Genomic DNA, 12,171 nt, shown 5'->3' with positions numbered 1-12,171 from the left:
AGAAGTGTTGGCAGAAGTGTTAGCAGAAGTGTTAGCAGAAGTGTTAGCGTTGTGTGACACAAAAACCTTCCTGCTAGACCACAGTGTCTGAAGAGTTTAACGAAGCTTTCAGGCAGATAAATTTACCTCGAGGAGTTTTTGTAATCCACGTCCTCGAGTGATTCGAGGAATCGTTCCAGCCCTACTGATGACGTCTCCTCCACCTGTCAATAACAGAAAGGGAGGGGGGAAGAACCCCTCCTGTTGTTGTTCTCGCTAGAGGATGACACAGGAGTGGATTTTCACTCCTGTCCTGTCCCACTCCTGGTAACATGACTCCTGCTCCTGTTTTTCATTTAATTTTTAGGAAATACATTGAATTTGATTTGATCTTCTACCCATTCCTGTTTAAATTACTTTGTGTTCTGCAGGTTTATTTCAAAAGATATGTCAACAGGAACAGTTCATCTGTGGTGAAATAGAGACATTTATTGTCTTAATCCAAACAAAAACCTTCACTAAATGTCATAAAACAATAATCCATGGCCTGTAGTCCATATAATGTTTCTACAGAGGATCAGCTGCTGAGTCTGTTTCTGGCTCTTTTCAAGGTCAGTTCCAGTAAAAACTAAAAATCTAACCAGTCCATGGGTCACACCATGTCTACCTTACATGAAAGAACCCAAACACAACAAGTTGCATTTTACTAATTTATTGAGCAATTGTTTCCTTTAAACAGTGACATCACTGTCATGTTTTAAATTGTTTAAACAAACAAATAAAAATAATGTACCAAGCAGAGAAGTCAACAAATAAAATGTTTAAAGGCATTATTATCCACTGGACGACGTCCTCCAGAAGTTCAGTCTGTGTGGTCGAGGTAACAAGCTCGTTTGGGTGAAGCATGATGTCGTGCATCTTCCCAGACTTCAGAGCATCATTTACAGACTGGACCATTGCAGGTCTGGTGTTCCACCTCATCTCTCCACAGCTGGACCAGTCCAGAGCCTTGTGGAACCTGAAAGTGACAGAAGACGTGCACGAGTCAAAATAGTGTCACAGTGACTACAAGTTACAATCTGTTGGTCTTTCTTTTGGAAATAAATATTTTATCAAAAACAAGAGATTTACAATTGAAACTAAGTCAAGAAAATGTGACATTTGTAATTATAAATTACAGAAGCTCAATGTTTCTTTATTTCACTTATCATATTTTATAATTATTTAATCAGCCTCACAGGCAGAGATTACAAGATGTTATGTCTCTTACCTGCTCTGTTGAAGTGTGTGACAAGGGTCTTTGTGTCCAAAGCTGTTTAACAGCTTGCTTCCAGAGCTAACAGCTTCCTGTGTTAGGTAGAAAAATTAAATTAAAGACAAACAAAAAGCTTAGTGCTACTTCTTGTGCCATGCTTTATAAAACAGTTATTGAATCAAGGATTTACTTATGTACCGTATTTTCCGGCGAACACGTCACATCGCCCTAAAAGTTGCATCAGTCCATATTTGTCTAATAAAGTGGAAAAATCCATAAATATGTTGCTTCGTCGTATACGCCGCATCTATTATGCATTACTGCTGACGTGTCGCGTTTGTTACGCACCACCGCCGGCAGCCCAGAAATGTGGACCGGTGTTGTGCCAAAAACTGATGGGCTGCCAAGTGGCGGCCGCGGGAGCGTGCACGGGAGGACTTTAACAAGAACGTAACAAGATTAAAACTTAAAAACAATTATTTGTTTGCTTGAAATTATAGTAAAGGTGTGTCTCAGTCTAAGTTTTGCTTAATAAATGCGCTTTGACGGTCAAATCAGCTGAATTTCAAAAGCAGATTCATGGAAGCGGCGGGCACGAGCAGAGGGATGAGCCTCCGCATTTCTTTGAAATGTAACAAGATTAACACCTAAAATGTTTATTTGTTTGCTCAAAATTGTAGCATAGGTGTGTCTCAGTTGAACTATTCCTTAAAAAATGCACTTTAATGGTCAAATCAGCTGAATTTCAAAAAAAGTTTTGCGGTTGCAAAGCGTGCACACACAGATGGACACCTGCTGCAATTCTTTAAAATTTAACAAGATAACCACCTAAAAAAAATATTTGTTTGCTCAAAATTTTAGCAAAGGTGTGTCTCAGTCTAACATTTGCTTAATAAATGCCCTTTAATGGTCAAATCAGCTGCATTTCGCCGGGGCGGTGTACCCGTTTTGACAGTTCCAAGCAGCAAGCAGAATGACGGTGGGAGACTATGGCAGGCCGATTGAGTCATTAATAGCTTGTGAAGATTCTCAGTCATCCAGGACATGGTAAATTCAAAAAATCTTAAGACAAAAGCAATAAAGTATAATAAATAAAGTCCAGTTGTTTTTGTCTTAAACTTTTTTGAATTCGTCATTTTAGCCAGGTTTACCTATTACATGATACAACAGCATGCCATACTGCTACTACTCTGATGCCATCAAGTGGCTGAAAGTGGTACTGCTAAAACATTTTCAGTCAGAATGCATGAAGACGGTCATATCTCAGCCAAAAAAAGGTTTATAAATATGGGGAAAAATCCATAAGTGTCGCTTCAGCCTATAAGTCGCAGGGCAAGTAAATTATGCAAAAAACTGGCTTATACGCCGGAAAATACGGTAGGTAAAACCTGCTAAAATACACCAGAATGCAGGAAATGGCAGCTACTTCAGTCAAAAAGTTATGGGGGAGGACCCACAGATCTCACACCAGTATGTCCCCCCCACAATAATTCTAATGCTAATACACTGTGTGGTTCAAGCCAAGAGCCATTGTCAACACTGGGGGCTAAGGCCCCTAAAAAGGGCTTCTAGAATCGCCCCTGGTGTGAAGAAATGAACTGAGAAAAATCAACTCTAAAATTTAACACAACAACATAATTGTACACGTCATATCTTAAATCTAAAACTAAAACAGTTATAATGTATATGCAACCAGTCTTTCATATAAAAACTGGGATATTTTTACCGGAGAATACTTTCACCAACGAGTTTGTTGTTGTACTGACATGGTTACAGCCGACAGTAACTATTTACACAATAAAGTGATAGTTATTCACGTTTTCTTCGATTTCAGGTAGAGCTGGTCAATAATTCGATATCGATATATCTCGTGATATACTTTTACTCAATAACGATGATGAGAGTTTTAAGCACGTTTTCCATATTTCGATAGGATTACAGCGTTTTCTGTTCGGGTTGAAGCGGCCTCTTCAGTTTCAACCCGGACAGAAAAAGGTGCGACACGACGACGTAAGTGCGTGGTGACGTAATGTTACGCAGAGCTCGAGTCCAGAAGGAGTTAGCGGTGGCAGGCTAGGCTAGGCTAATCTCCAACGTGCCTTAAGTTGTGACTGAACAAGGTTTCACAAGCCAAGAGAAGCAGATGACATCACTGATAAGAGGAAAGACTCATGTAATGGTGTGGAAGTGGTTCATCTTTCTGTGATCTGATCAGCTGCAGGTTTCACTCAGTGCTGGAGTCGTTCCAACCAGTGGTGGGAACATCAGACTTGTTCCATGTGAACAGTTTCCACTGGGTAGAATCTGCTGAGAGTCACAAGATGAAGCACAGTAAAGTTTGAGCCAACGTGTCCCTGAAACCCCCCCAGCTGTGTCAGAAGAGAAACACCTGCAGCAAACATCTGCTGCATGGGTTAGGTTATGGCGTTTAAAGTTAAAACTATTAATATATGTTGTTATTGATGAGATCTCATGTAAATTACTTGAGAATAAAAATAGCAAAATAAAGTAAGAGTTTTTGAATGACAAAGCTTTGTATATATTGTGTCATGTAATGATTGTTGCATATTTAATCTGTTGTAATGAAGTTTGGGGAAAGCAGGTGAAACAATTACACACTCATTTTATTTTACAAAAAAGAGCTATAAGAATTATTAGTAGGAAGTGCTATGGTCAGCCAACAAATATATTATTTCATCATTCAAACTATCAGTTGAAATGATTAAAATGTTATGATTTGGTTGAATATAGTATTTTACAAGTCATGTATAAAGCTCTTAAAAACATTAGCCCCAAATATTCAATAAAAACGTGTTAAAAAGAGAGTCTTTACAACGTTCAGGGAATGGAGCTGTTTGTAAAACTGTTGTGTTCCTGGTAAGTGTAGGAGGGGCAGGACCCCCAACAGATGAGGCTCTGACCATTTTTCACTTTAGACAAAGTTTAATTGTTAATAAATCATCTGAACATAAATACAGACTGGGAGTACTGGTTAAATCGAACCAACCAGCAGTTGGCCGTCTGATTCGGGCCGCTCCGCTCTCTCTATAACCCAGGGACTAACCCTCCAACCAAAAACTGGAATAAAAACAAGCTACACGGGTGACTCCCAGTCCCAAAAACATCCAGCTCAACAACAACAACAGTGACGGGTGCAACAATGAGAGGCCGGAGCGGGAGCCAGGCTGGAGAATAAGAACCACCAGACCAACGTCTCCTGGTCTCCCTCGCTCGTCCAGCAGGCGGAGCTTGGTGCTTGTAAGCCCCCTCAGCCAACGAGCTGCGCAGAGAGAAATGACATTAATTCAACACACACGGACATAACATTTTAACATCTTACCTCCACATCAATCTGGTTTCAGGAAACAACACAGCACAACCACTGCTTCACTGAAGGTTCTTAATGACGTTGTTGAAGCACTGGATGCTAAGGATTACTGTGCTGCACTTTTCTTAGACCTGTCTAAAGCTTTTGACACTGTGGATCAGAACATCTTGTGTCATAAACTCTCAGAAATCGGTTTCTCAGATCACACCATTGGTTGGTTCTCTATCTTTCAGACCGAAGGCAATGTGTTCAACATAATGGTACTTCCTCCAGTTATTTAACAGTCAACAATGGTGTACCACAAGGCTCAGTCTTAGGACCCACCCTCTTTACAATCTACATACATAATGTAGGTAAAAACATCCCTAATGCATCCATACATTTCTATGCTGACGACACAGTTGTTTATTGTCGAGCTAAAACAGTTGCTAAGGCTTTCCAGCTTTTGAAATCTGCATTTAACTACATCCAGACTGATTTGTTCCGCCTCAAACTTGTCCTAAATGCCGAAAAAACCAAAGGGATGCTTTTTTCAAATAGGAAGTTGGTCCCAGCAGTTCTTCCTCCGATTTTATCCTCAAATGGTGTCCCCATTGAGTTTGTTGATTCCTATAAATATTTGGGTATCTTGGTCAACTCACATCTTTCTTTTAAGCTCCATGTGGAAAACTTGGTAAAGAAACTGAAAGTTAAACTGGGTTTCTTTTTCAGAAACAGATCCTGTCTAACCCTGAATGCTAGAAAACGCCTTGTATCTGTGACTTTCCTTCCCTCAATTGATTTTGGTGATATTATTTACATGAACGCTCCTACAAGAACCCTGCAGATGTTGGATGCTGTCTATCATGGTGCACTAAGATTCATAACTGGCTGTGATTATCGTACCCACCACTGCACCCTGTATTCACTGGTTAACTGGACATCATTAACTTCACGCAGACTCTCTGGTACATTTTCATCTTTAAATCACTTCCTGGTCTGCTGCCTTCATACATCTCCTCCTACATGTCTCTGCGTGAGTGCAGTTACGGAGTGCACTCTCAGGACATCATTACCTGCAGTGTTCCCTCAGTGAGGACTGAACTAGACAAAAGGACCTTCTCCTACTCCGCTCCTGTTTCCTGGAACATCTTACAAAAAGATTTGAAGCTCTCGACCTTGACCTCTCTAAGTGGCTTTAAGAATCTGTTGGACTCCTGGCAGGGACCAATGCAGACATGTTCCTGTTTTTAGTTTTCTACATTTGTCTTGGAATCTAGCTGTTTTTTTGTTTTTGTTACCTTTTTCCTTTTAGCCATCCTATTTGTTAAAAAAAAACAAAAAAAACCCTGTAGTATGAGTTTTTATAACTGCTTATTGTTGTTGCTGTTGTCCATTGTTGTCATCTTTCTTTGTTGAAATCAGGTCTCTCTTGTAAATGAGTCCTCGAGGCTCAATGGGATTTACCTGTAGAAATAAAGGTTGATTGATAACGGACACGAAAGCTTCCATGTAGAACTGGTGTGAAGGAGGTGCGTTCAGGGACAGGATGTGAACTGTCTTATCACCATAAACCTTTCTAACAGTTGATGTTTCAGAAGATGATCAAGGTAAAGTTAATAAAGTATGATGCCATGTGAAGAATGATCGATGATTGTTTTCACTTTGGGGTTCAAGCCTGAGTTGTTTTCTAGTTATTTTATTTTTTAATAAAGGGGCAGATATTCTTCTTTCTGCACCTTTTCATTCAATGTTTTTTTCTTTTTGATGTATTTGTTAATTTACATTAATTTATTTGTACAGTTTGAACAGTTTTTCTGAGGCTTTTATATTGTGTAAGAAATATATTTTGATAAAAGTTGTGCCCATATCGTCCAGCCCTAATTCCAGTATCCAGCAGGACGTCTCAATATAAAAATAGGGATATTTTTACCGGAGAGTGCGTGCACTTTAACCAGGAAGACGTTTTTTATTATTATTTTTACATTACAAACCGCAACAGATAATGAGGATTTTAACCTAAACATAACAAAGCAGAGCATCATTTTTAAACTAAAAGGGACAAGGTGGAGAACAATGCTCTGTTTGAGTTTATTTAGTGACAGTAAACTGCAGCTCCTCACAGCTGAGACTAAAGTTTAAATCAGCACAGCACCAACACAACTCTCATGAAGTTCAGTTATTTGACACTTTCCTGCCTGTTCTGTGACTTTAATACACAGACACTTCTTACCTTGAACTACTTTCAGCCACTCGGTTGGTGTTTTGCTGCTTCTCCCTCTCAGTGAAAAGCAGCAGCTGGAACAGTTGACTTCTGGGCAATGTATTTCTTTTGACTTGTGTTAAACTGAAGGCTTACTGAAAGAAAACTACAGAAGAGCTGCGCCTGTCCCGTTTTTTTTTTTTTTTTTTTTTTTTTTTTGTTTTTTTTTTGTTATTGGTCGGTTCCCGCTCCTGTCTGCTTCTGTTAACTTTCAGTCCGGTCACGTCCTGGTCATGTGCGTTATAATAAGGTTGACTCCCGTCTCGCCGGAATCACGTGACCCCCAGTTCTCCCGAAAAAATGTCATCCTCTAGTTTTTGCTCTGTGTTTGGGTGAGAGTTTAAAATGAGGTCCCAGTATTTGAACACATATTTACCGATAAAGATTGAACGAGTATATCATTTTTAAACTCGACATTAACATAATAATACCCGAGTAGAACTTGAGTATTCGATGATGTCATAGATCTCAAGATGCATAAATAAATAAAACCGCAAAACAAGGTAATTATTTACAAAAAAGACCAACAAAACATTGGGAGCGTATATTATGCTCCTACCATTTATCATACTGCAAATAAGTCACAGGAAAACTAAACTATTAGTTTTTATTATCAAACTGCAAACGTGAAGAAACGTGCAGCACGTCAAAAACGAAACTTAAACGAAACTGGTTCTGGTTCTGTGGATTGGACCCGGTGTTACACCATACTCCATGACCTGCAACAGTGCAACACCGCCCCCTACGGTCATACGGTGGTCACATAATATGACGTCACTACGGATACTCAACGTTACATTTTTAACCTTGATAGATGTCCTAACAATCGATGAGTAGATTACTCGAGTACTCTGTTAATGCCCTACATAGGAAGATGTCACAATTTTTTTTTAAAAACTTTTATTAAAACATGTACCAGACTCGACTGCTTTGCGTCTCCAGTGCTCGACCATCGATACGTTGATGCAAAGCTTACGGGCTGCAGCCGTTTCCTCCTTCGACCGATCAATCGCTTTTAGGTCATGAGGTCATTCTCTCTGAGTCACAAACGCCTGCCCCCAAGAGTGGCGGGGTGCTGGGAGCCACGAGCGCCCAGCTCTGTCCAAGGAAAATGTTAGTCAGCGGCAGGAAGTTACAGAGACAGCAGGAAGTCTGTCAAAATAAAATATAAAAATATAACGTTTGAAAATTGTGAAAAAAATACATAAGACGCTCCTGCTTATAAACTGCAGGGTACAAAGTGTGAGAATAAAGTAGTGGCTTGTACACCGGCAGTTATGGTAGTTTGCCAAGTTATTGAGCTTGTTTTTCTTTTTCTACAGGTCTTCCTGCTTCTTGCCCAGTGGAGAACATGCTGTTTCGCCCTCCTCCCAGGATCACTCTGAAGCTGAAGATGCCCAAAGCCTTGAGTAAGGGAAACGCAAATCCCACTTTCAAACCTGGCTTGAAGATGTGTTCATACACTAAACCTAGTGGTCTGCTCTGCCCAGACATTAGCAGTAATGTTTCTGAACACACTGCTGGGGGGCTTGGTCTTGGCAAGCCTCAGCTACTCACTCGTGGTGGCAAAGAGGAGCGCTCCAATGGCCGATTGACGTCCTCTGGTCACCCGAGCACCATGCCGTTGACTGGGAGACCAACAAGCAAACATTTGGCTTTGCAAGCCGCATTCCATGGTCATTCTTCCAACAGCAATGGTAAACTGGACCAGGACCGAACAGGTTTGCCCAAATCTAACGGTGCATTAGAAAAGCCTCAGAAGGACAGCTCCTGCCAAACGCCCAATAACCGGGACGCCTCAAAGCTGGATTTTAACTGTCGCAAGTCAGCCATGGAACGCTTTGGCAGATCCTTCAAAGAGGCAACTATCAACTTGGTACGGACAACAGAGAACCTGCGAGTCTCCGAAAATCTGTCCAGAAAGAGTTCGACTAAGGACAGACTGTGGGCAGCACCTGTGTTGGAACACAAAGTAAAAAACAGCCGATCTTATCAGGACAGCGATGGGTACTGCCCCGACCTGGAGCTGAGCGATTCAGAGCCAGAAGCCAAAGGTCGGTGCAGGCAGACTGCTCGACTCCTAAAGGATAAGAAGGAAAAGCAGTCATTCGGCTCCAGAACCACCACCCAAAGGTGATGGCAGTCTGTCTCTCACAACACATTCGTGTTAGTGACAAAGCCGTCATGCTAATGGTGCTGCACAAACGACTGCACAACTGACTGGTAACGTGAAACGGAGGCCAAAATGTTCTACTTTTTTGCATTTTTGATAAAACTGTCCAAGAATTTCAACTGATTTTTTTTCTGACAGAACAAACCCCAAACAGCTGCTACACTTGTTTTCATTTTGATTTGTCACGTAGTGGGTGTAGAGAGTAAAATGCTTCTGTGTTGGCTCCTACTGGAAAAAATAACGAGATAAAACATCTGCGACTCAGAAAGGGAAGAAATGTGCAAGAAAGTCTGTGAAATGTGTCTTTGCTGTTACTTTTCTTGTTTATACAATAAAAAATGTGCATGACTGGTTCCTGAGAGCTCTGTGGTGTTTTTTCTTTTCTTAAACAGATGATGAAGTTGACACGCTGAGGTGGTGTTTATTTATTTATGAACCTTTATTTAACCAGGTGAATCTCATTGAGATCACAGATCTCTTTTGCAAGGGAGGCCTGCTCCTGAAGCAGACTAACATGCATGTTTTTGATCTGTGGGAGGAAACCGGAGTACCTGGAGAAAACCCACGCAGCACGAGAAGAACATGCAAACTCTACACAGAAAGACCCCAGGTCCAACCGGGGATTGAACCCAGGACCTTCTTTTTTTAAAATAATTTTAAGCTGCATTTGTCCAAAAGCAACTTTTTTGTCTTGATACTAATATATTACTAGCATAGTATTTATTTAGGAGAAGGTGGAAAATCTGTGTCAACACTCCAGAACCTTGAGTTTGATTTGGTGAAATGCATTGCAGTCATAAAAAACAATGGATCTATTTCCAGTAAAGCTATACATATCTGGTCATAATGTAGCTCCTAAGTTTGTGTAACTGCAGCCTCACATATTAAGAGCCATACACTGTTCTACTTTACCGTTTTTTACTAATGAAGTGCATGTTTCCAGGGTCCCGCTAATAAAATGTTTTGCTTTGACTGATCTTTAGCAAAGTGAGGACTTCTGTTAAAAAGCAGCTCCATTTCAGATTATGAACAGTTAGATGTGGACAAATTTACTGTTTTTCAAACAAAACAGTCAGTGAATAAACTTGAAGCTGATAAAAATAATGAAAAGCATTGCTAAAACTCAACTAAGCAATCATTCACTGCTTTTTAATTTAGATTCACCAGAATTCAATATATATTGAAAAACACTAATGAAACTGGCCTTGACTGAAAATGATTAGTTCTCTTATTTAGATATTTTGTGGCACAACCTTTTGAGGTGGGCAGCACGGTGACACAGCTGGTAGAGCTGCTGCCTCTCAGCGAGCAGGTCGCCGGTTCAAATTCCAGCCTGGGAACTTTCTGGGTGGAGCTTGCATGTTCTCCGTGCATGCGTAGGTTTTCTCCAGGCACTTTGGTTTCCTCCCACAGACCAAAAAACGTGCATGTTATGCTGATTGATAACTAAATTGTCCCTAGGTAAGAGAGTGAATGGTTGTTTGTCTCTGTGTCCTTGTGATGGACTGGAGACCTGTCCGGGGTAGGGCTGAAACTATTACTCAAATAATTTGAATACCTCGATTACTAAAAATCCTCAAGGAAAATTTATCTGCCTCGAAGCTTCATTGAACTATTCACTGCACTGTGGTCTAGCCGGAAGGTTTTTGTGTTGCACAACGCTAGCATCGCTACCGCTAATGCTTCCGCTAGCGCCTGGTGTGTGCACATGTGCTAATTTCTATTTTGTATAGGCTTCGCCCTTGTAGATGAACAGATGCTGCGAAATATTCATCAATTAAAACGGATTCTTCATTTTTCTGGACTGAATAAAACGTGCATTGATGTTAATGAAATGCAAACGTGAGACGTCATTTATCTTTGACCCATCAACATGAATGCGGTCATTTATTTTACAGAATCAAAGTTTAACATCAAACATTTACATTAATTTGGCAAAATATGAAAATAACAACATAATTAACAGCTTTACAGGTAGTGAGAAACAATTCGGCGATTGTTTCCACTCTTCAGCAGAACAGCAGACATCAATGAAAACTGTACAATTATGATCAATTATCCACACGGCGGTGGATGAGCACTTTACACAGACATTTCTAAAATATCTGGAAGGATTTCTACTTGAGAGAAGAATTTAAAGATGGGAATGAAGTTTAAAGGGAGTAAAAGATGGTAGGTGAGGGGAAGTGTTCACCAGAACCGACACTCTCCATCAGAACCCAGCTTTCCTCGGTACGCTTTGGTAGGAAACTTGACTCATTACCTTTCTGAAGATTAATCAGCAGATATGGAGGTCCAGTTAACGCTACCTGTCCAGCGTCTCCATAGGATGGCTGTGACTCGTCCGAAGTAGTGACGAGATTCCGTCCGACACCAGCTCACATCAGCAATAGACTTCACATGAGTGGGGTCCTTCAGAAGTTCCACTCAGAGGTGGAGGATATTATAATCCATCTCGGAGGAGCCTTATCATGCTGGACTTCTGTTCTCCCAAACGACTTCTCAGCGCCTCACCGAACTCCTCAGAAGCTTCACCGAACTGAACTTTTCAGACTCTGAACTGAGAGAACTAGGAAGTACCGGCATTTTAAAGAGCTCTATTCCCGGTTCATTTGAGCGTCCCTGATTGGGTAATATCAACCAGACAGGGGTGTGTTTTGTGATGTAAGAGGTTACTAGAAGTCAGAAAACAGCAAGAATTGTTATGGAACAGATTAAACTTCTCAGAGACAGAGAGAGTTTTGTTTTGGCAAGTTTTAGAAACAGGTGCCACCTCCTCCGTTGACGTCTGAGAGGATGTAAACAAGACACGTCTGCTTCGACTCCTGACCTTGGAAAACGCACACTTGCTCATTCAAAGACAGAAATCAGAAAATGCATAAAAATCTGTAACAGACCTTAACATGAATTCTAACTCTGCATAAGCATTAAAAAATCATTACACTGTTTCACAGTTAATAAAATTGATTAGTTCACTGCAACATCTAAAATGGTTTGAACTAAAACACTTTGGTTATCAACATTTGTAAAATAGTAATGATAATAAAAAGAGAGTGTTCTTTCACTTGATTTTCAAGAAGGAAAGTCTCAGGATGGGTGAACCTGTATTTCTGGATTCAAATCAATGAAATGACAGTTTCTGTCCCACAAGGTTCTTAAGGTCAAGGGATTTGACCTTAGGCTTAGTTTTGACA

At 40.5% G+C, this 12,171-nt stretch overlaps 1 protein-coding gene across 1 annotated transcript in view; it reads left to right on the top strand.

Moving 5' to 3' along the window:
* jade3 (jade family PHD finger 3) overlaps positions 1 to 9,326 on the top strand; it is a gene marked incomplete at its 5' end in the record, with an annotated part of 39,467 nt that extends 30,141 nt beyond the window's left edge. The window contains 1 exon segment of the mRNA XM_037698322.1: positions 8,127 to 9,326. Coding sequence (XP_037554250.1) covers positions 8,127 to 8,941 — 815 coding nt within the window. The 3' untranslated portion in view covers positions 8,942 to 9,326.
* Between the last annotated feature and the right edge of the window lie 2,845 nt (positions 9,327 to 12,171).

This window comes from Nematolebias whitei, chromosome 3 (assembly GCF_014905685.2).
Source record: "Nematolebias whitei isolate Nwh7 chromosome 3, NemWhi1, whole genome shotgun sequence".
Taxonomy (NCBI): Eukaryota; Metazoa; Chordata; class Actinopteri; order Cyprinodontiformes; family Rivulidae; genus Nematolebias; species Nematolebias whitei.
This window is presented reverse-complemented; position numbering and strand designations above follow the sequence as displayed.